The 24847-nt window shown below is 40.5% G+C and overlaps 1 protein-coding gene and 1 long non-coding RNA gene across 2 annotated transcripts; one reads left to right on the top strand and one right to left on the bottom strand.

The window, feature by feature from the left end:
• Positions 1-387: 387 nt before the first annotated feature.
• LOC124100804 (uncharacterized) lies at positions 388-5276 on the bottom strand. The gene is made up of 4 exons (XR_006854417.2): positions 5165-5276; positions 3746-3980; positions 2489-2678; positions 388-847 (listed from the first exon to the last, which is right to left on the bottom strand). It is a non-coding gene; the product is annotated as an uncharacterized LOC124100804 (long non-coding RNA).
• On the top strand, positions 4910-24243 carry LOC124100803 (galactose mutarotase). The gene is made up of 4 exons (XM_046456408.2): positions 4910-5273; positions 13692-13846; positions 18202-18408; positions 24094-24243. The coding sequence occupies exons 1-4, from the start codon at positions 5084-5086 to the stop codon at positions 24178-24180; spliced, it is 639 nt and encodes a 212-aa protein (XP_046312364.1). The 5' UTR covers positions 4910-5083; the 3' UTR covers positions 24181-24243.
• Positions 24244-24847: the final 604 nt, after the last annotated feature.

The raw sequence follows: 24847 nt of genomic DNA, 5'->3' as shown, positions 1-24847 counted from the left end.
ATAGTTATTTTTAATTCTTTCAGCTGCTTATGTTTTCAAAGAGGCTATACATGGCCATGACATTCAAAATATTTGACAACTAGGAAAGTGTGGGCCTCTGTAAATCATAACCCACTATGACTGGCTGGAGAGTACTTCATGCTGCTGTGTGTCCTGGAGGGGTGTGTGTGTGTGTACATACGTATGTGTGTTTTATGTGTGTGCTGAACACATCTCTTTGTATAGGCATGATAATTTTCTGGGAATACATGCAAGAATCCATTAATAATGGTGGTAGGATAAACTGAGAACCCTAAGAAATACACATAAGGGATCATATGATTACATTTGAACTAAGGACAGAACTGCTGTGTTACTGGATGGCAAATGCAAAGCAAGGTTCTGAAATGATTTTTAGAAGGGATATTTATTAAGCTGTGCAAAAGAGGCAATTGGTTGGGGAGAGGAACTCTGGGAGAAAAGAAGATCCTTTCAAAATATTTTCAAGTTCCTGAGTGCTGTGTGATTTTACTTCTTTCCTGCTTTCCCACAAATCTTAAGCAAACTCTTTCTTATTCATTGTGGCATTGGATCTATTTTCTAGGAGCAGATGACTGGATATTTGTGACCTCAAGCAGTGGCTTTCAGGGGGGAATCATTTTCCATTCTCTTTGAGCTTCCATTCTTTTGGCAGGAGATGCGTCTTAGTACATTTTGTGAAGAGATAACAAAACACCATACACCGAATACTTTTTAAGCAATAGAAATTAACTTCTCATGTTTTTGAGACTGGGGAGTCCTAGACAAAGGGGCTGGCATCTGGTGAGGAACTTTTGGCTGCATCATCCGATGATGGAAAGTGGAAGGGCTAGAGAAGGCAAGAAGAGAGACAAAGATTAAACCCATAGCCTCAGGCCTTTTTATAATCAGCATGAATCTATTTGTGAAGGTGGAGCCCTTGGGACCTAAATACCTCCCATTAGGCCCTACCTCCCAACACTGTTGTACCGGTATTAATCTTCCAATACAGCTTTTTGGGAGGCAAATTCAAACCACAGTAACCTATGATAATAAATAAATTAATATGAAGTAGGTCCAGAGGTGATGAATGCCTTGTTTCTAGGACTTGTGGGTGCTAAGGACTAACTCTTCTTCTTGGACCCTTCTTTTCTTAAGTAAGTAAATGTAATAACCTCGTGAGCCCATCATGAACTAATTCAAGAAACCATGCTTGGTGCAGTAGCACACACTTGTAATTCTAGCAACTTAGAAGGATCATAAGTTGGAAGCCAGCCTGGCCAACTTAGAGTCTATCTTAAAATATAAAATAAAAATGACTGGAAATGTAGCTCAATGGTAAAGCCCTCTTTGTTTTTCTGTGTGTTTTGTTTGTTTGTTTTAAATTATTTTCAGTGCTGAGAACTGAACCCAGGGGTGATTTACCACTGAGCTATATCCCCAACGCTTTTTATTTTTTTATTTTGAGATACCCTCCCTCCAGGTTGCAGTAGTTGGTCTTGATCTTGTCATCTTCCTGCCTAAACTTCTTAAGTAGCTGGGATTACAGATATGTGCCACTGAACCAGGTAAGAAACCAATTTTTTAAAATTTACAATTACCTTACAATTAGAAGATGAACATATTACATTACTAAAAGTACTAGAATAAACAAAGTGCTTTGGAATCCATATTCTCACCTGATCACAATACCAGACAGCAGATAAGGAAGTGGGTTAGTGCTCCCATCTCTGCAGTCAAGCTACCTAGGATCAAATCTGGGTTTCCTGATTTACTAATCCTGTGACCTTGAACAAGTTTTTTTACCTAAGTGTCAGTTTCTGTATCAGATAATAGTGCCTGAGTCAGGGGTGCTTAACACAGTGCCCAGTAAATTTTTAGCACTTTAGTTTACTACTATTCAATTAGAAATAATTGGATGGATTGATCATGTGATATTATTCCCATTTTATAGATGAGGGACCTAAGATTCAGAGTGGTTGAGCTAATTACCAAGCCAGTAAGTGCTGGTGTCTCTTGAACTCAGGTCTTCTGATACAACAGCCAATTCTTCACAACATTATTTGTACAGATTGATGTATTGTATATTCATTCAATAGTTTTGCAGTGCTGAGGATCAAACCCAGAGCCTTATGCATGCTAAACAAGTACTCTAACCATTGAGCTATACCCTTAGTCTTAATAATTATTTACTGAGCATCTAATATGTAACAGTCACTGTGCTTGGTGCTAGGAAATTCTAAAATAATCCCAATATGACTTGCCATCTTTGAGCAATCCTGAAATTACAAAACCTGAAGCTAGGCCCAGAGCTACTTTGTTTCATCCAGCATTAGTTAATAGTGAATTCTGAAGATTTTTACTGAAGTATTTGTGGGGATAAAGATGAGGATTATATCACATTAAATTATAAGTTATTTGAATGCAAAAATCATGTTTTTACTTATAAAGGTATAACCAGAACTTAGCATAATGTCCATCACATACTCACAGAATAGTTGACAAATGAACAACATGCCATATAGCCAAACTGAGTCCATCTTCCTAAAACACTTCTCACGTGTCCCCCACAATACATTCCCTGGCAGCTGCTCCAAAATTGATAAATTGAATTGAAATATAACTCCCATTAACTTGATTCTTCTAGGCATTTCTGGCTTCCTGATACAAGTGATTTTCATCTAAAACCAAATACAATGAGTTTGGGTTACAAAAAAATTATGTAAGTCAAAATATGGAGTCAAGAAGCCAATAGTTGAGTAAACAATGACAATAAAACATAAGAAATGATAACAAAAGATAAGAAATGAGTTCAGATGGTGAATACAAAGTGCCCAATGAAGAGAACTGAAATATCATGGAGTTTAGAGGAATGAGAAAGAGAACAGATGCACAGTAACCTATTCCAGGTCTCTTATAGACAAACTGTATATTGGTTTTAATTATCGAATCTTAGAGAATTTCCTCTGTGTAGCAGCCTGTCAATGGCTTAAGGCTTCAACAACATCTCTATGAATGAGCTGGGGGCTAAGAGGTCCCAGAAACAGCAGACCCTGCAGTTTCTGTGTAGAATGAGGAGGTGGGGGTGGGGTCCAAGCCTTGGTTCACTTCAAAGTGAAACAAAAATGAAGTTAAGAAATCCTGATATGTTTCCTTTTCTACCAAGTCAAGCAACAAGACCTCCCCTGGCGACACTCAGAGATGGCCACTCAAACAAATTTCTTTCATTCTGTGACAGCATGAGCTTGCAGAATGTTGAGAACAGGAGGCCAAGAAAAAAGATGCCGTCTTCCTGCTCACAGAAGAGATTGTAAGACATACTTGCTCACACAGCATTACCAAAAGGGCTTGTGTATGAGTCAGGCACAAATGGTAAGTGGGCTGATGAGACTTGCAGAGTTTATGATAATTTCTGACGAAGCAGCATGCAAGAGCGCCCATCGGTTATTGTATGAGTGTGGTGCGGTCTGTAATTTGACTTGTTTGGTTGGGTCTTCTTGTTATTATAGGTTGTGCTTGACTGAGGCCTGTTGAAAAGTCTTTTTTCTTTTTCTTTTTTTCCCTTTGCTATTAGAATTCTTGTTTAGTGACGAAGAATTGAGACTTTGTGGCAAGAATGCTAAATACTCCTTCAAGCTACACAGGCAGAAAAGGATGTGAGATAGTTTTATGTTTTATTAGCATCTGATTACAGGAACATGATCCCAGTTCCCCTGATTTCCTGATCACAGATGATTTCTGCACTCACCACAGTGTAGTTGGACACTGTCTGAAGCATCCAGGAATAAGGTCAAATGCAGGGCAAAGCACAAGGGATAGGTATGCAGAGGGATTGAACAAAACATGTCTCTAGGCTCCTAGTATCCCCCTCCATTCCAGGGCCAACACTCTTCTGGAGTTGCTACATTTAGCAAAGAATGCATACAGTCATGCCTGTATTTCATCTCATAGTCCTTTAGGGTTTAGTCCTCTGCCATCAGAGCCTAATTTGGCAGAAAATATCTGAGTTAGTTATCAGACCTTAAAGCAATATTTCAAGTCTGGACCCAGATAATCTGCATTAGCATAACCAGAGGGTTGGGAAAAAATGAGAATTCCTGAATCTTGTCCTAGGTTCCCAGAATCAGAAATTGCAGGAGTGGGCCTAGGAATCTGCCTTTAATTATGAGGCCCACTAAAGCAAGAAAAGAATTCAATGACCTCAGTGTCTTTCCTCTCCCATCTGTATATACTTAAGGACTTCATCCTACTTGTAAAGGAGACAACAAAGGTACAGTACTTGACCTTTATAGGGACTACAATAATTACATGTTTCCTTAATCCTTTCCTAAAGGGACTTTGGACTTCAGAAACAAAATGGGTATCTACCCATGGCTCCTCCTTGAAGAAAAGAAAGTCTGAAGCTATCTCTGATCACCTCCAAAGAAGGGCCTAACCCCTCTACCAGACCCTGTCTAGGTTGCTAATGCCTGCCAGCAGTCTGAGGAGGTTCCTCAGGAGTGACTCCATCAGGACCATGTCTAGGGCTTCATCCTGTGTTACAAAAAGAGCACATCTTCAATCAGTGTGCTAAGAAGCCTGCAATGACCTACCCCCTCTCTAAATTACCTCTGTACTCTTTGTTCTGCATCAAAGTGTTAACTAGAATTTTCTCCAAGATCTGCCTCTTTGTCCCTAAGTCTGCTCTCTGCATTTTCCAGTACTTTGTCTGACAATCAGCCATCAACAATAATGACCAGATCATTGCACGCTGAAAAAGTGTGCAGGAGAAGGGGATGGGACACAGAGAACTCAAGATTTGGGTTTTGAAAGACTACAGGCTCCAAAATGCAATTTCACCTCCCAAAGACTACCATTCCCAACATGCAGTGCAGCCAGGGTCAGCAAACGCTTGGCTTGCCTTTCTGTCACCTCAGGCAAAGGAAGGATATGGAAAAGCCCCAGAGGATATTTGTGGCAGGAGTGGTCACTGGCTAAATCCAGGCAGGGAAGCGGAGCGGAGTCCCGCCCCTCCTGCAGTAAGCGCCTCAACTCGGCTGCTGGAGTTCTAAGAGCACAGAGTAGCTGCACGCCCCGAACTTTCCCCATGGTTTCGGTGACCAGAACAATGTTTGGAGAGCTGCCCTCCGGAGGAGGGACAGTGGAGAAGTTCCAGCTACAATCAGACCTGTTGAAAGTGGACATCATTTCCTGGGGCTGCACCATCACCGCTCTGGAGGTCAAAGACAGGCAGGGGAAAGCCTCCGACGTGGTTCTTGGCTTTGGCGAGTTGGAAGGTGGGTTCCACCAATCCCGGGCGGAGGGGATGATCAGGACCACCCTTCACGCACCCCGAACTTTCGGCCGCCTGTGAGCAAGGGACTGAGGTCAAAGTCCCTGAGTGATCTTGGGACGATCTAACTGGGGAGTGCGTGGGTTGGCTAACAGGGCAGTGTGGCGATCCGGAGCTTGGGGGGAAAAATGAAAACCCAGAATGATTCCAAGTCGAGTAGCTAAAGGACTTGGTTTCTTGTCTGCTGGTTATCCATTCAGGCTTTGCCTCAGTTAACGCAAAAAGTGAGACCAAACTCCAGCAATCCTGGAGCAAACTTTGAACTGCTGGCAACGGGGGCGTGGCTCCTTCTTCTTCCGGTTCTGCTCTTTTCAGAAGAAGGAAAAGCAAAGACTTGCGTCTACTAGTTACTCTTCATCAGATTCTCTTTGAAGACTGATTGTCCCAGAAATGCTCCATGACTTAAGCTGAGTGCAGGCTCAGCAGAGAGCTTGGCTGTTTTGGTTATGATGCCCAGCCCAGCCCACCCTGCTTGCCGCTCAATAAGCATGTACTGACGGAAAGGGAGAAGACCACCTCTAACTAGATGGACTTTCTCCCCTTGGGGTCTGTGGGCAATTAGGATCATGTGTTAATTCATGCATTTTAAAACTCTGGTAACACATTCGACAACACAGACAAGCCTCCACGCCCACCCCCCTTCACAGAGCTTGCCGTTTAGCTAAGGAGATGGTTTTTAACCCAAATAACTCCATAAATGTATAATTACAACTGCAGTTGGATTGTAGCAAGAGATTGGGTATATGGTTCTATCTCTTGGCACTGCAGTGTAACCAAACAGAAACTGGGGTCTGAAATAAAATTGGCGAAGGGAAACTGAGAATTAATAAGCTCTGCTGGCTGATGGGTGTGGACAAATTCTGCATTGTAAGAATATTGCTGAAGGTCCTATTGATCACCTCTGCTTGTCTTCACCAGCCCTGGAGCCCCACAGTTTTCTTTATATGATCTTTTAGGTATGACCTAGGAAAAAAACAGTAATGCCTTTTGTGAGTTTTGCATACCATTTCTTATCTTTAAAATTTTTTCTACTTGTGTCCCACCTACAGTTCTTACGGCTTCTTTCAAAGCCTGTTATGAGAATATTTGCTGGTAAGCCACATAGATAAACAACTTACCCATAAAATCCATGAGATTCCTTTCTTTCATTTCCCCCCAGTTACTACCAAACAGCCATCTATTACTGCCATGAGTCATTATGGCACTTGCCCAGCACATGTGAGGCCTGGGTTAGATCCCCAGAACCTCAAATAAACAAACAAAAATGCTTCTTTAGCAGCAACTTAAGTGAGGAGGCTGGTACAGGAGGCTGACTGTAGGAAGGTACGGGGATGTGAGAAAGATCAGCGTCACTTCCCTTCCACACATCTTCAGAATTAGAAGCCGAGAGGGCAGGCAAGTGACCAAAGAGGATTCTCTATAATCACTTTGCCGAGTCACTTGTCTCTGCTATAGGCTGCAGATAGAACCACAAAAGATTGCATCTATTTTTTGTTTGTTTGTTTCAGTACTAGGCCTTACACATTCTAGGCAAGAGCTATACCACTGAGCTATATCTCTGACCTTTTTATTTTAATTTTGAGATAGGATCTCCTTAAATTGTCCAAGCCAGCTTCAAACTCCAAATCCTCATGTCTCAGCCTCCCAGGTAGCTGGGATCACAGTTTGCCCACCACACGCAACTCAAAGAGTTTACCTGACTCATGCAAAATTGTTCAGGGGAGTCAAAGGAGAATTGGATATTTAACCTGGAATTCCTGATCCACGGAAAAAAATTGGGGATATAAAATTGTGGGTACCATCCCTTATCACCATTCAGAAGGTACTGTCCACCCCCTGCAGACATATGCACACCTCTCTTATTTCCTGAAATTTTTAGTTCTAAGAGTCACATGAATGTAAAAGCACAAAGATCTTTGGAATTCATATGGAATGTGAGCTGTGACGACAAGCTTCCCGATGACATGACACCCAGGAAGCACCAGTTTCTTGATAGGTGTGGAAGTGCAAAGACATTCACATAATCCTGTGTGAGACTGTAAACCTTGTGGGAGTCTCGGTGAAAGAATCCTTCCCAAATGTTCTTAAAAGGAAGAAAACACGTTAGCTCCCCTAGATTATAGTGATCTAGCTGGTATTTTATTGCCCTCCCTAGTACCAACATATGTTGAGAATGTTCAGTGGCATTTTCTCAGCAGAAGGCACCACAGCTTCACAGAACGCCAATTTAAATCAAAGCATTTCAAATATTCTTCTTGGTGCTGGTCCAAGATGGACATTTTCATTCCTGTGCTACAATTCAGATAATTTAATTATTTTAAAAGGAAAGAAAACTATTTTCAAAAGACAATATAAGGGGAAAACACCCTCAGTATATTAAATTACACTTTCTGATATGTTCAGCCATCTTTAAGGTTACCATAAATGGACCCAAGTTTCTTTTATAAGGCCTTGTCTTTTAGTATTGCTAAAGATAAGACTTCACATATGTCATAATAGGAAGCATATTGCCTCAATCAGAAAGTAGGAAATGGCTCTCTGCTACTATTTTGGTTAATTCTAATTTATTAAAAGCCATATTAGGAAACTACTAACCTCAACGTAGTGATGCATTCTTGTAATCCCAGCTACACGGGAGGCTAAGGCAAGAGGATCTCAAGTTCATGGACAGCCTAGGGAATTTAGTGAGACCCTGTCTCAAAGTAAAAAGTAAAAAGGGGTTTCAATTTAGTTTAGTGGTAGAGCATCCCTAAAAGAAAACTAGCCACAGTGGTTGTCCTTAAGAAAGGACCTTGGATAGTTAAGGTGTAGGAAAGGACCTTCTTTATATTCTTTTAAAATGTCTGATTATGTGAGTACATATAAACATACAGGTAAATAATTTAAAGTAATAAGATTTGACAGAGCAAGGTATTGTCTTGACATTATCATGTTCCAAAAGTGTTTTGAGCTACAAGGGAGAGCTAAGCATGAGTAATTTGATGAGACATAGTCCTTTTGTAACTGCCAGGTTGGATGTGAACACTCTCCAGTTTCCCAGATAGATTATATAAATGCTTGGATGACAGCCATAACCAGAGGTCAGAATGGCTCGATTTCTCTCTGGGAAAATGAGATCTTTCTTCTGAAGGATTCTAAAGAGTAAATTATCCGATCTTTTAGGTATGACCTAGAAAAAAAACCTTCTGTGAGTTTTGCTACCATTTCTTTTCTTTAAAAATCTTTTTTATCTGTGTCCCACCTACAGTCCCTATGACTCCTTTCAAGCCTGTTATGAGAATGTTTGCTTGTAAGCCACATGCATAAACAACTTACCCATAAAATCCATGAGAGTCCTTTCTTTCATTTCCCCCCAGTTACTACCAAACAGCCATCTATTGCTGCCATGAGTCATTATGGCACTTGCCCAGCACATGTGAGGTCATGGGCTGGATCCCCAGAACTTCATAAATAAATAAAGAAACAAAAATGCTTTTAGAAACCTGGGTTAAGCAGAGGAGGTGGGGATAAAAGCAATCAGGTTAGAGACTGCAGTGTAATATTTCAAATGCCTAAGAGTACCTTTATGGGAGCATTGAGGACTCCCCACTTTGTCTTTTAATGTTGTGTAACATCTTGGGCAAGTTTTTTTTTTAACCTCTTCAGAGCAGTGCCTCCCCTGAAACAAATGGATTATGATGATTCAGTGCACTATGATCTATGATATGTGTCTGACCGGAGATGTGTCTGCTTTCTTTCCTTTGCCCCCAAATACCTTCCATCATACGACTAGAACTTTCTATTTCACTTTGTTAAATCTGCAAAAAATTATGTGGAGCTTCAGCTTGGGCAACCAACAGCCTTTTAAAAATATATAACATGTTTGGGATAATTAGAATGCTTGTCAATTAAACTTCGGTTATTTTCCTCATCTGACCAAAAGACAGTCATTCAAGTAATAAATGTTGTTTGGAGTTTTAAAAAATTAATTAAATACATATGCATATGTGCATATATATTTAATATATGTATATATAATAATTAAATTATATACTATACAATATTATGTTATTATACATATAATATTATAATGTTGTTATTGTATAATTGTCATACTAATATTTATAATATTATAAATAAATAATATTTATAGTAATGATGTATAATATGTAATATATTGTATATTACTTATTATAATGTATGCATATATAATTAAATGCATGTGTATAGTTATATGTTTTATATATATGCGTATATAGATATGGATATAGATGTACTTTTTTTTGAGATAGGTTTTACTATGTTGCCCAGACTGGCCTTGAATTTGCAATACTCCTGACTCAGCCTTCTGAGCAGCTGGGATTATAGGTTTTGCACCATCTTGCTGGGTTGTTTTGAGGGAGGGTAGTGAATAATTTATTTCAGACTTTAGAGCACTCTGGTGAAGGTTGGGGCTTTTTGAGGCGGGTGTCATAGTTGGGGATCTTGGGAGGTTAGAGGAGTGGAAAGGGCCATATACCATGCTTAAGCAATTATTGATTTTTTCTGGCCAGTGCCTTGCCCAGGAAAAGGAGCAGACTTTCCCAATCCTCTTTCTCCCACCTCAGCAGCTGATTTGATTAAATCAGTATTCGTGGCTTGACCTAGGAACTTTGAACTTTTCACATAAAACAGAATTTTCTGCAATGAAAAATAACTTATTATTATTATTCCTTATTATTATTATTCCTTATTTAGTCATTCCTTATTCAGAATTTGGGGATTTTCATTTTTCCATAAGACTGATTTGATACAAATGCTTAATTACATTTGAAAATAGTATGAAATCTATTTGTTCTGTTAAGGTTTTTTCAGAGACAGCTTGGATAAGTGGTTTCTCCGTCCTCATGGATCAATTCTTTTTTTTTTTTTTTAGTATTTATTTTTTAGTTGTAGTTGGACACAATACCTTTACTTTATTTTTATGTGGTGCTGAGGATAGAACCCAGGGCCCCCTACCTGCATAGATGAGCACTCTACTGCTGAGCCACAACCTTAGTGCCCTAATGGATTAATTCTTAAAAACTATTAGTCTAAACCAAGGAACTGGCAGGTACTTCTCATCTCCACAGGCTGATGAACTGTTGCCAGGAGTCGTGGCTTCTGAGGGAATTCTTGACAGCCAGTGTGGCAGGAGCTTTACTGTCAGATTGTCTCCAAGGCCTAGTATACCTCTGGTGGAGGATGGGGGCTCTGGGTACACTTGTGGAAAAAATTGAGATCGGACTAAAAATGGCCACAGCCAGTTGTTGTATGTTTGTTTGTTTGTTTGTTTAGACAATCTGCTTTTCTTTACATTTTTAAACTTTATTGGGCTCAGACATCCCAAATTGATGTCTGCAGAAGCAACCTCAAAGCAAAGTTTCCCTCTGGCCTTCTCTTGAGGCAAGCCATAGAAGCTAGGATTGCTCTTCTCCAAGGCAGGTCATAAAAACTAGAACCCCCTTTTCCCCAAAGTCAAGATAAAAGCTAGAAATATTACTCTAACCCCCCCCACACACACACACCACACTTTCTCTCTAAGAGTCAGCCATAAAAAAAAAAATTCTCTGACCTCTTGTTCAATTGTAGGTCCTAGGACCCCTGTTCTAGAAAGGGTCTTGGTTCGTAGCTGGGAGGAAGGATTGCTGTTCACACAGGCCAAGAAGAATCTGAGCAGACAGGCCTTGCAGGGTCTGCCATGATTTTCAGAAAATACCCTTTTTGTCCAGTTCTATTTCTAAATGGCTGTCCATGCTTCATCTCTCCTAAGAATAAAAATGGTTAGTTCACCCTGGGTCTCTGAGTCTTCAATCTGAAGGTTCCTGTGTCACGTGAAACTATAATCAAATATGCTTTTCTCTTGTCAACCTGTCTTTTGTTATAGAGGTGTCAGCCATGACCCCTGATGGTGGGCAGGAGAGGGATTATCCCCTTTTCTGTCTAAAGAGAAGATGAAACAAAACCAAGAAGAGGTTGTTTGCCTTTTGGACTCCTTTTGTTTAACCACTGTTAAGGGGTTTGAAAACTACAGCTTCAGAAAGTAGAAGGTGGGGAGAAAGTGGGAACTGACGGAGCAATGAACCCCACCAGTGCCTAGAGACGGTGATTAGATGGGCCAACCAGGATGCCTGGTGCTTGCTAAATACAGTTGGCCCTCTGTATCTATGGATTTGCATCAGTGAATTCAACCAACCACAGATCAAAAATATTTTGGGGAAAACTGCAATAGTACTAAATGTGTTTAGACTTTTTTTCTTGTCATTCCCTAAATAATAATAAAGTACAAAAACTATTTATATGGCATTTGCATTGTATTAGGGATTATATATAATCTAGAGATGATTTAAAGTATATGGGGGGAGCTAGGTGCAGTAGCACACACCTGTAATCCAAGATACTCAGGAGGCTGAGGCAGGAGAATTGCAAATTCTAGGCCAGCCTTTGCAAATTAGTGAGACCTTGTCTCAAAATAAAAATAAAAAGGGTTGAGGGTGTAACTCAATCCCCAGTACTGAGGAAAGAAGAAAGAGGATGTGAATAGATTTTATGCAAATGCTACCCACATCGTATATGAGGAATTGAGCATTTATACACTTTCCTGGAAGGGACCACTGGTAAGCAATGCTTAAAAGTATGGATTAGGAGCCAGACTACTTGGATTCAAGTCTTGATTCCTTTGCTAACTAGTGTTTTAGAGCAAGTTACTAAACTTTTCTGTCCTCAGTTTCCACATCAGTAAACTGGGGCAATAATAGTATCTACTTAAGAGAAATGTTCTGAGGATGAAATGAATTAAATGTAGAGCCCTGAGAAAGTGTCTGGGACTTAGAAAGTACTAAGTGTCCGCTGTTATAATAGTTCATTTACAAGATTCTGAGGCACCATGGATTAATGAGGAAGGAACAGGACCTGGAAGAGAATGATTAACTTGTGCCCAACCAGTTGCCTAATGGGAACAGTGACCAGCCACTGGCTGATTCAGGGTCTGAAAAATAGGTCATATGTTTGAATTGCATTCTTTGCTAATCCTAACTAGACATGGAGGATACAGAGTACCCCAGGAAAGGAGAATGGAATCCAGAGTGCATTTGAGTGAGAAATAGAACAGAAAGGAATTTTGGTGAAAATGCAAAAACAAACTGTCTCCAAATCTTAATCTGTTCCATGGAAAACCACAGAAGAACTTAAAAAAACTTTAAGAAGAGTAAACTTTAAGAAGAGAAAAACTTTAAGAAGAGTACTTTAAGTACTTTTACTGGAATATGCCCTTGTTCAAAGTTGTAACTACAACAATGGAGCTTTGCTTTTTATAACCCCCACCACCACCACCACCAAAAAATAAAAAAGCCCAACAACATTTGATTTTCATCAATATGCCCTGTAGCAATCAAAGGAATGTGGTAGATAGGTAGTAACAGGGAGAAACCTTAAGATATTTGATAAATGAAAAGTTACAGAACAATGTGTATAACTCAATTATAACTGTATAGAATATACATGTGTTTATGTTCTTGCATGATGCTTATATGTAGTTAATTCAATTTTTGAAAAAATTGTACATTCCCAACGGTTAACAGTGATTGACATTAGGAAGGAAGAGAAGTGAAGAAAGGCTTTTAAAATGTTTTACACTATTAAGTTTGCCAGATTTAGCAAATGAAAATATAAAAGTCTGATTTAAATTTCAGGTAAACAACTTATACTGTCTCATCTATAATAGTACTATGAACTTACTTAAATACTGTTAAATAATTATTCATTTTTAATTTGAAATTCAGATTTAACTAGGCATCCTGTATTTCCTCTGGCAATCCTACTCTATGTCCTTGGGTATTATTTAACTCTCATTAAAGATATTTACATGTTCTAATTATATGATTTTACAAAAACATGAAAAGAGAAAGAAGAATTAGATAGTTTACTCTCAAGACAACACAAAAGTCCAATTTTTAGTTAAGAAAATTGATTGGCTCAGAAAATAGCAGATTATAAAGCAACATTCCCACTAAGATCCCAGTTTATAAAAAGAAGCAAATGCACTTTTTACACTGAAAGACAGAAGGATAAATATAAGAATATTAACAGTGGTTCTCTCGAGTGATAAGATTAAGGAGGATTTAAATTTCTTCTTTGTGTGTTATAAAATTCTTTAAAACTTTTTGTAATGAATATTTATTACTTCTGGAACAGGAAAATGTCAGGTGTGAAAAAAAAATACCATTTTTCTGTGCTTTCATGAAGACTTTGATATGGCCAACTTGTAGGTAGTTGCGGCTTCCTCAAGAAGAAAGTGATAGGCAGCAGTGTAAGACACCTCTTCTGTTTGAAGTTTTAAAAAACACTGTCATCCTTGTCCTTTCAGGGTACCTCCAAAAGCAGCCCTACTTTGGAGCAGTGGTTGGAAGGGTGGCCAACCGAATTGCCAAAGGAACATTCACATTGGATGGGAAGGAGTATCACCTGGCCGTTAACAATGGGCCCAACAGTCTGCATGGAGGACTCAAAGGGTTTGACAAGGTGAGTCCAGGGCATGTGGCAGAGTCCTTTCTTGGTCCACTTCCCAGAGTACCCACAAGCATGTCTCCTGTTGCCAAGCAGAATCCTAGGCCCTGGGACATGTGCATGGTAAAGCAATCCAGGAAAAAGGCTGTTCCCAGGGTTTGGGGGAGCAGATGCTAATGGCCACATCCAGGATCCATCCTTCTCTAATTCATCTGACTGTCACAAGCAGGGATCCTTGAGTGAAAGGACCATGACCCCTGACTTAGGGAAGATGTGGAACAACTTTCTCATAGTGTTGGGATCAGGGAATCAGGTTGAAGAAATGTGGGTTAATGATAAATACCTACCCACCCTCTACTGCATAGGCCTTCACGTATGTTGTCTCTGACCTTTCCAAGAGACCTGTATCATCACTCAAATGAGAAATCTGAGAATGTGAAAGGCACACGATTCCTAAAGGGATCAGCCAGGTCTGCCTGGCTCCAAGCCCTCATCACTATACTAGAGCTGCTGGTGTCCTCCATGGCCACTGTGGGGACCCCCAATCCAATACACCTCCCTGTTCCTCTTGTTTGCACCCTTCCTGTGCAGTGTGGCACCAGACCCGGGCCTGCCCTTCCACTGAAGTGCTTTGTGCCTTGAAATTACCTTAGGCTCCTCCAGATCCCCCTTTCTAAATAAAAACTCCATTCCCTAAATAAAAACTCCAATCCTTGGAAAGCAAAGGGATCAAGCTACTCCCTGAGATCAGAGTTCCTGGCCTCCTGCTTCAGAGTCCTGCCAGTCTCATTTTAGTCTCTGAGGGAAAAAAATTTCAGAGAGCTCTCCTTTAAATTATACCACCCAGGTTGTTTGCTAGAGTGGAGATAGAGAAGATAGGAAGTAAAATGTGTGGTAACTAAAGGCCATGATTTCCTTTTTTCTGCCTCTGGCCTCCACTTCTCCTGCTGAAGGAAGTTGGTTGCTCTAGGTTTTCCCCTCTCCCTCCAGCTTCCTCTCTGTAGCCAAGAACCAGACTATCCCATTGGCTTCCCTTTCTTCAGTGATGGACTCCTCACCCTAGGGAGAGCAAAAAGCTCTCCCTAGTAGCATCTGCTGTGCCCAAGAGCAGAGGGCAGAGATCCTCTATAACATGCCAGGTCCATGAGTAAACCCCATCTAGAAGAAGCTGGGCCGAGTTCCTACAGGGATCTTCAGAGGACCCTCAGAACAGCACCTTGCTCTTCTCCTTCTGTTCCACTGTGGTATTTTCTGCAGTGTATGTATTCATGTGTATTCCCTTTATTAACACAGAAGAATAATAAGAGTGCATATCTGTCTTACTCCATTTTCTGTTGCTATGACTAAATACATAGACTGGGTCATTTATAAAGACAAAGATTTTTTTTCCCCTCACAGTTCTGGAAACTGGGGCGTCCAAGAGTGTGATGCCAGCCTCTAGTGAGGGCCTTCTTGTTGCGTCTTAACATGGAAGAGGGCATCTTATGGCAAGAATGAGCAGCTGTACCAGTTTGGGTCTTTCTTCCTTTTCAAACAAAACCATTGATGCCATCGGAGGTTACCTCTCTCATGACCTCCTCTAATCCTAACTACCTGCCAAAGGCTGCATCTCCAAATACCATTAGCATGACTTTGGGAATTACGCTTTAAACATATGAACTTTTGGAAGACACATTCAAACCATAGCCGAAACCCGTGCAGTGGGCCCCTTTTGTGAACCACAGAGCATAACAGGCTGGGGATTCCTGAGGTTCACAGTATAATGAGGCAGATGGACCCTTACATAACTATTAACAGCTGAGCTTCCACAGGCACCATAACGTAGATGCTAACATTATACTAGAAGAGCTGATCATGAACAAATGAATAGTTATGGAGGTGGGACTTGAACAGCTTTTGAAGAACAGGTAGCATTTCATTCAATCTGTGGGTATTAGACAGAATGGCTATACTGGGGCCCAGAGATGGGTGGGAAAAAGATGAGAATACTTATGGAGCCCCTGAACGTTTCTCAGCAGTAAGTTTTTAGATAGGTATCATTAGCAGTATCAGATGGACTTTATTTTAAGTTGTACTGGATTTCAACAATTACTGAATGAATAGTTTAGGTTGGGGGTGTGTGTTTTTCTGTGCAGATCAGCACAATTCTTTAAAAGATGAAAATTAAATAACCTGACAGGATTTGAAATAGTATAAGAAAGTCTGCAGATTTAAAGTTCCTAGAGAGTTAGAAACTATAAGGTCAGAGAAATTCTTCCATGAATGGGAATTACACGTAACTGAAAATATTTGTTTACACCAAAATCTTTCCATTCTTTCGTTTCCCTAAAGAAGAAAATCTGGGTAGCAAGGTAAGAGCATTTTATTTCAGATATTTAATTCCTAGAATTTTCCATTTGGGGAATTCTTTTTTTCTTTTTTTAATTACATATATAACAGTCTTCCTATTTTAAGTGTCTTGAAAGTTCAATATTTCTGAGAGATAATTAGGATATAAATTAAATTTTTTACTGAGCTCAGTGAATTTGTGTCAACGCCAGCTGCTCTCATTGTAGATGAAGGTAGAGAGCTCCATCCCTGCTGGGCTCCCCTTCCTGGCAGACAGAACACCTGTGAGAGCCAGACCCAGGCTAGAGTGAATGGGCAGAGCCTGGCTGCAGGGCTATTCCTCTGATGCAGAAGGTTATTATCTTTTAACTGTGTTTGGAGTGAGAGTTTGACTCTTCTGTTGAAAATGGAGATTTGAATAAAGCTGTTCACTGAAACTAAGATGTGAAATCATGTAGATAGCCAGACCTGAGTTGGAATCCTAGCTCTCTCACTAATTACATGTATGATTTTAAACAATATTTTTTCTTTTTAAACTATGCTGTATTAAAGGGTTCTATTCTATACCTCTGGAATGTATGGGGAGAAACAGGCAGGTTAACTCCATTGAACTTAATTTGTTCATCTGTAAAGTGGGGATGATATTAGTTGGAACTATAAGAGATTGCCAGTGTTCAACAGTTTTGACCTACAGGGACGGTCATTTCGTTTAGTTCAACCAAAAAATTCCTTGCAAGGTGATTTAGGTAAGGCATCAGTGACTGGTGAATACTCCACAGATTGGAGGTCTCATGTGTGCAATAAGCTCTTTACTAGTGATCCCAGAGCTCCCTAAAGGACAAGGACTCTGGTCAACTCATGCTGCTATTGTAACATAAGGGAACAGGCTTGGGCTGGGTCAAATCCACTATCACTTACAAGCTGCATGACCTGGGGCCAGCAGTTTACCCTTCCTGAGTCTCAGTGTGTGGTCACTCAATGAGAATGATGGCACTACTTGAAGTAGACAGATGAGATAGTGTCTGTAAAGTTTCTGGCTAGGTGCCTTTCTTCATAACGAACACTTGATAAATGCTGGTTCTCCCTTCCCTGAAAGTGTGATCTTGGGGCCTTTCAGGCAAAGTGAAGAGGAACCTCTATGTTAATTCAAGATTCCTTTTTTTCTCTTCATATTTTTCTTGCCATTCTTAGAATTTCTTAGAACACAGACAAAACCTTCAAGGTAATTTTTCTAGCTCCTTAATTTTATGGAAGTGATAGATGCCCAAATTTACACAATGAACTAGGAACAGATCTGGCTCCAAAACCATGACTCCTGACTTGTGGGCTGGAACTGAATCCTAATGGAACAAGTGCCCAATTTGCTATAAACTCTGTCCAGGGAATAAGAGAAACTTGGAGTGTTTTTCATTAATATTTGTATACAGTACACCAGAGAGAGGGGTTGATTTATTGAGGTTATTTTTTAGTACTATAAAAAGATATTGCTACACAACACCAGAATGGAGCACCAAGATTAAAATAAATATATATCCAAGAAAAATTCAAAGAGGAAAATATTGTAGATACATACATGTAAGGTTAAGAGGAAAGAGTATAAGTAATGGAGCCAGGCAAGGTGGCACATGCCTGTGATCCCAGCGGCTCTGGAGGCTGAGGCAGGAGGACTGTGAGTTCAAAGCCAGCCTCAGGCCTCAGCAAAAATGAGGTGCTAAGCAACTCAGTGAGATTCTGTCTCTAAATAAAAAATATGAAAAATAGGTTGGGGATGTGGCTTAGTGATCAAGTGCTCCTGAGTTCAATCCCTGATAACCCCCCCCCCCAAAAAAAAGAGTATAAGGAATGGGAGTAGGTAAACAGGAAAAAAAAATGCCTCTTTTCTGTACAAATCAGAGATTTAGATTATTTCAAATCCAGGCTACTAATCCAAGCCTTAATGATTGAGGAACTCCCTTTCTGGAATCAGTTATCCTTAAATATTGAAGTGTGGCATTTAACTTGGGATTGAAGCAAATAAGCAGCTTTGAAAACACTTTTTCTAGGTCCTCTGGACCCCTCAGGTGCTCTCAAATGGCGTCCAATTCTCCCGCATCAGTCTAGATGGTGAGGAAGGCTACCCTGGAGAGTTAAAAGTCTGGGTGACATACACCCTGGATGGTGGGGAGCTCATGGTCAACTATAGAGCACAAGCCAGTCAGACCACACCAGTCAATCTGACCAACCATTCTTACTTCAACCTGGCCGGCCAGGTAAGTGAACTCACTCCTTTTCTCCTGCTGTAACTTGCTTCGTGGAATAACCAGGGACTGTGACTGGAGAGATCAACCCAGTATGGACTTACTCTGGTCCTGACAATGATGAAAAGAGCCCAGGAGAGCATCTGGCTCATAGTAGGTGTTCAATAAATGGAAGTCATAGAGGAAGAAGATGGAATGAATACATTGTACTGTCAAGAAGGGTATCTGTTCCCGTGGCTATTTCAAGAACTCACTCTCATCTGATTGCAGCATGTGCTCACATCTGCTTCCCTTATTGTACTCCTACATGACCCTCCAGTTATTTCCATTTAAGGAAGCAGATATAATTCTCCGAATTATACTTGAACCAGCCCGTTTAATATTTGTGTACTCCCACTGTGCAGCCCACCAGCTCCTTCCAGGGATTCTGGTGGCCAGTCATGCCCTGCACAGGACAGTAGAAAGAACATTAGACCTGGATTTAGAAGACCTGGTGGGTTTTGTTTTTATTTTGGTTTGTTTTTTTCAGAATAAGAGGCATGTTCTTAATTTCGTAATAATAGCTACCTATTATTTATCAGCCCCTGTCAGAAGCACTTTATGAAGTTGTCAGTAAAGACATTGAAATCAACCCAGCCTAGGGATAAGCCCCAGGAGGAGGACTCTTAAAATGTCTCCCTACAGGTGGCAGAGAGCCACTGACAGTGCCCTTGAGCGATCCCCTCTAAACCACATCATTCCCTTCGAAAGGGAACATTTCAGCTTATTGAGGAGCCTATCACAGGAGGCAGAAAACAGGCTGAGCCCAACTCTGTAGATTCTATCTGTTACTTCCTCATTATCTGAAGAAATCATGGTCCACTCAACTTGAATCATGTGGGCATGATTTCCTTCAAGCCTATGTACAGCCAACAAGTATTAGCTTACATTTTTGTCCTCCCCAACTTTTACGAATTTGCTGCTGATTTTTAGGGGTGTGTGTGGGTAATTTTCTTAAATAACAGAGGTAATTGGTTCTGATAAAATTTCCAAAGTTTTCCCTTTAAACATAAGAAATATGGGTCTTCCCTTGTTTGATCTTACCTCCAGAATATCCATCATCCTTCCTGAAATCTGAAAACTAAACCAAAAGCTAAGAACAAAAGAAAAACACCCATTCTTAAGAGGATCTACTTTTTAAAATGGGTTCAGAAAGGGCAGAAATAGAGAAAGAAAAGCAAAACAAAACAAAACACATTATATTGTTTTAGGTAGATAGTAAATTGTGATGATTTTTCTGTTTTCTGAATTTTGATAGGCTTAGGACATATTATTTTATAACCTTGGGAATGATCTAAATGAATTGATTCAGAAATAGAAAGAGAAATTACACATGAAGTATTCCATCTGCCAGTGTTCTTCCAGTGAAGGACATAAAGTGGGAATTTAAGGTTTACTAAGGCCCTTTGCATTTGTCACCTTTCTAATCCTGCAGGGACTTGGAGTGACAGATATTTCTGAATCTCTTTGCAGAGGATGAATAGTTTCCTAGATCAGAGATCCTACCCAGAAGAGCAGTCAATATAAACCTCCCTTCTTAGACTGTCTTAGTAAGTGCAGCTCAAATAAATCTACAACCACCAGCCTCAGCATTAAGGGCACCAGCCTTTGGGGGCACTTGGGTAGGAATGGATGGTCACTAGGCCCGGGGTCAAGAGCCGCTGCATTTTCAGAACATCCCTTGCCCTATCCTGGGAAGCTTTATCACATGTCAAGCCCTCTCCAGGGAAATACTTCAAAACATGATATTTAAAGTAATTAGCTGGGATGTGGTTCACTGGTAGAGCACTTGCCTAGCATGGACAGGCTCTGGGTTCAATTCCTAGCACCTAGCACAAAAACAATAAATGAATAAAGTAGCCAGCTCATGTTACATCTGTTCACTTTTTTTGTTTTCTAAATCTAACAAATGGTATTTTTGTTCTATTTTGGGGCCCAAGCATTGGCTTGCTACTTCTAGTTTGTGGGTTGGGGGGGTTCTGAGAGGTAAGATGTGAGAACTGTTTGAAACTTAACCTAAAGACCTCTGAAAGCAGGCCTAGTGGAATTTGGGATGAAAAGCAATAGCTGTGGTTCTGGTATGACTAGGTAGATAACGTCATCAAGGAACCAAGTTCTTCCATTTTTCCGTTCTACTTCCTCAGTGTCTTGGCTTTTTTTTTTTTTTTTAGTTGTTGTTGGACCTTTATTTACTTATATGTGGTGCTGAGAATCGAACCCAATGCTTCACACATGCCAGGCAAGCACTGTACCACTGAGCCCCAACCCCAACCCAGTGTTTTGGTTTTTGTCTTCAGGTTTGTCCCCCTCAGTCACAGGGTGGTTGCTACAGCTCCAAGAGTCACCTCCTCATACAGTCACCCCCAGAGACAAAAGAGGATGTTTACCTTTTTCATATCTCTAATGTTTCTTTTCTAAGAACAAGTACAACCTTTTCTAGAAGCTCCTGGAAGACTCATATTTCATTGGCCAAAAGTGTGACTCATTCTCTGCCAACGGGAATCTGAGACTGCCATGATTGATCTAGACCAACCAAAATTTGGCCTCTAGGGCTCGGGAAAATGTTCCTTGCCTGAATCTATGACTTAACATAGATAAATCAACAAGTCAAGTTTCTCCCAGGAGAAAGGGAGGGTACAGGTGAAGGGAAAGGCACTATGACTTCTGGGCAGTAGTCAACAGTGTCTGTTACTCCTGCTAAACACATTAAAAGATGAATTAAGGCAGGAACTGTGGCAATGAACAGAAAAGGTTTTAAAATCTCTATGCAAGTTGTAATGGGCTTTGTAAATGGCTAATGTTACAAACTGGTATTAATCGAGCAAAGTTCACCAAAACACTGAACTCAGAGATGGATCTCAAGATTGTTTGTGAGTCAACATTTCTTGCCAAGTGTTCATCAACCTTGAACGGAAATGGGTCTAACAGTAATATTCCACCAGAGTAGATCATTGGAGTTTTCCAGCCAGAAGAGGCGTGAACTGAATCATGCTTCTCTTTCAGGAAGGGATATTAGTGCTTCTTGGTGACCCAGAGGCCACTGGGAGCACAGTAAGCATCTTTTCCTGCTCCTCTCAGCTTCTTCTTATAATGTCAGACTCATCCATTTTTTTTGCAATGTGACTTTTTTTGTTAATTCATTTTCCTCCTGCCCATTGCTTTAAAAACAACAAAACAAAAAAGAAAAAGAGAAAAGGAAACTCCTAAGCAGCCTTGTTCATGATAGTGAAACACTATAAACAATCCACAAGTCCATCTACCCATCAGGAGAATGGGTAAACAAATGGTGACATAGTAGAATATTATCAACAGTAAAAAGGACCAAATTACTGATCCAATAACATGAGTGATCTCAAAAACCTTATGAGACACAAAAGAATATCTACCGTAGGATTCTATTTACGGGAGGTTCTAGAACACGTACAACTCAGCTATGCTCATAGAAATCAGAATAGCATCCTGGTTATAAATGGGCATTTATCTTAAAACAAACAAACAAACAAAAAGAATGGAAGGAGGCAGGCACCTGTGGAAATTGAGTGAAGACCTGATAAATGCTAGGCTAGGAGTCATCTCCTGCAGGCTTTGCTCACTGGATGGTGTAGGAGAGGTTGTGTGTCTCAAGCCTCATATATGCAAAGAAAGGATGGAGGTGTTCTTTTGGTCGGGCTGTCCTTTCCTGGGACTCTTCAGTCCTCTATGTGGGCTGTAGATGTCAATCTAATACCATCATGGCTTTGCACTCAACCTTCCTTGCTGCTGCCTGGACTGAATAAAACCTTCCAAGTTAGGGCTGGGGGTAGCTCAGTGGTAGAGCGCTTGTTTGGCATATGCAAGGCCCTGGTTTCAAACCCCGGCACTGAAAAACGAAGCAAAATAAAACCCTCCTGTTGAACTGAGCATTGAACAAATAGAGCTGGGGAAATAGTTCTAAATTCCCCTTCTCATCTTTCCTCCCTTTAGTCCTAAAGGCCTCCTGGGTGCCAGCACCACCCTGGTAAAAGAGGATGGCAGTAGGGAGGAGCCTCTATCCAGGAGAGACACCCTGATGTCTTGAGCTACACTGGACCTGGGTGCACGCCACCTCCCATTTTGGACCTGCCTTCTCAAGTCAGAACAGGAACCAAAAAAGTGGCTAAGAGAGGAAGCATGAGCAGCAGAGAGCTCTCTGTCCTCATATTGTCCCCATTTCCTCCTACCCCAGCCCAGCACAAACCCACTTTCTCTCCCAGGGGATATCAGTTCTGCAGCAGCAGAACCTTCTAGCAGTGTCATTAAACCAGTTTTTGCCACATTTCAACATGGAATCTCTTGGTCCCTAAATCTTGTTCTTTTGCCTTAAAATGACTCCATTTGATTGTGTGGCCTGAATCTTTCTCGCCATAGAATCTGCATCCCGTCAGCCTGCAGCCCTCCGCCCCTCTGCCCCTCTGCTTACCTCTCTGCAGCTCAGCAGCAGCTTCAGTTTAGCTTTGCTCAGGGTTTCTCAGCCACTGACATTTTGGGCCAGATAATTGTTTGTTGTGGTGGAGAGAGGGTGCGAAGGCTGATTGTTGAGCTTCACTAAGCAAAAGCCCTCTCTTGGTTCCTCTTTCCCATCTTGTGTTGTGAAGCTTTAAAATATGTTACTATGGATAATAAAAATAATCCTTTGCATTAAAAACATACATGTATAAATTTATGTTCCGATTTGCAAGTAGCCCTTACTAAACTGTGCCTCACAAAAATCCTAGAAAAAGTGGGATCATCATAATCCCAATTTTACACACAGACACACACACACACACACAGAGAGAGAGAGAGAGAGAGAGAGAGAGAGAGTATTCCAGAGGTTACATGACTTCCCTAGTGAGTGGAAACTAGATTCCAAGCCTTCTGACCACTGACTCAGGTTTCCTGTACTAGCTTTTTTTTTTTTTTTTAGTACTAGGGATCAAACCCAGGGCCTTGCACCCTGAGCTACTTCTGCAGCCATTTTTATTATTTATTTATTATTATTATTTTTTTTATTTGGAGACAGGTTCTCAGAAGTTGCTCAGGCTGGTCTTAAATTTATGATTCTCCTGCCTCAGACTCTGGAGTAGCTGGGATTACAGGTGTGCACCACCTTGCCTGGCCCGTACTAGTGTTTCACTCTCTCAAAAAGGCAACACAATTTTGATTCTTGGGCTTCTGTCATGTGGCAGGGAGTGGAGCCTCTAGATGGGAGCTGGGAGAGGGGTGACAGGTGTCCCCCTCTAGTGGGCCTGGAGGCAGTGCCTTGACCACCCAGGACTTGCGTACTGGGTGAGTGATCCTTTCTCCTCCCTGTGCCTGCTATCTGACAGAGTAGCAGAAACCCCTCCATTAAAAAGCGGGAGCTAAAAGGCTTCCTAGCCACTGTGGTCTCCCTGACCTCTCACCTTCACATTCCACTTAGAAAAGAAAATGCATGCTGGGGTCACACGTTGAAAGCTTCTCTCACATGTGTCAGTGGTTGTTTGGAGGCCCCCGTCTACCTACACTAAGATGACCCTGTTTAGTCAGTATCATTGGTCAACTGGATTTCTAAAGTTTTTGTCAATGCCTGAAAACATTTTTACAAAAAATGTTACAAAGCAAATATGTAAAAGACTAAACAGTAAGTCTTTTTTTTTTCTTTTTCCTTTTCCCTCCCAGGGGTCCCCAAATATATATGACCATGAAGTCACCATAGAAGCTGATGCTTACTTGCCTGTGAATGAAACCATGATTCCTACAGGTTAGTGAATTTAAACATTTTTATGTAACATAGTGTCACAGATTAGATTCCGAGACCAAGACATAACATTAGTAGAGAAACTAGTAAAATCCTAACAAATCCTATCGTTCAGTTAATAAACTTATTCCAGTGTTAATTTCTTAGTTTTTGATATTTGTATCATGTTTATGCACGATAGGCTTCCCTCAATGTACTATTTTTTTACCACATTTCTGTGAATTAAAATTATTTCAAAATTTAAGTTAAAAACAATCAGTGTAAGAAAGTACTTCAAGTTTACAGAATACCTGCCCTACACCAGGCAAAGACTTTTGTTTTAGTTTAGCCTCTTTAAAACAAAGAAGTTGTATTTATGGCTGCTGGTTTAACATTTTTATAAGGAAAAAGATAAACATTGAGCCTGTGTATGCAACAGTGACTTGAGTTAACAGCAGCAGTTAGAAACTTCCATAAATACAGTGACCATAAAACTAATTGGAATAATAATGAGAAATTGAGATAGATGAGTTAAAATTTTTGTCATCACAGTTTTGAGTGTTTTCCTGCTCCAAGACTGGATTTAAAGGCTTTTATGTTTGTCTTGGTAATATGTGTCATCTTTTGATATTTAAATGACTCAATAGATGAGCATGAGTAAGCTGGCCCATCTTTTTAAAAAAGTTGGTGCATTAT

Source organism: Marmota monax, unplaced genomic scaffold (assembly GCF_021218885.2).
Source record: "Marmota monax isolate L192 unplaced genomic scaffold, Marmota_monax_Labrador192_F-V1.1 WCK01_AAM20220418_F8-fsc01256, whole genome shotgun sequence".
In the NCBI taxonomy this organism is placed as follows: domain Eukaryota; kingdom Metazoa; phylum Chordata; class Mammalia; order Rodentia; family Sciuridae; genus Marmota; species Marmota monax.
This window is presented reverse-complemented; position numbering and strand designations above follow the sequence as displayed.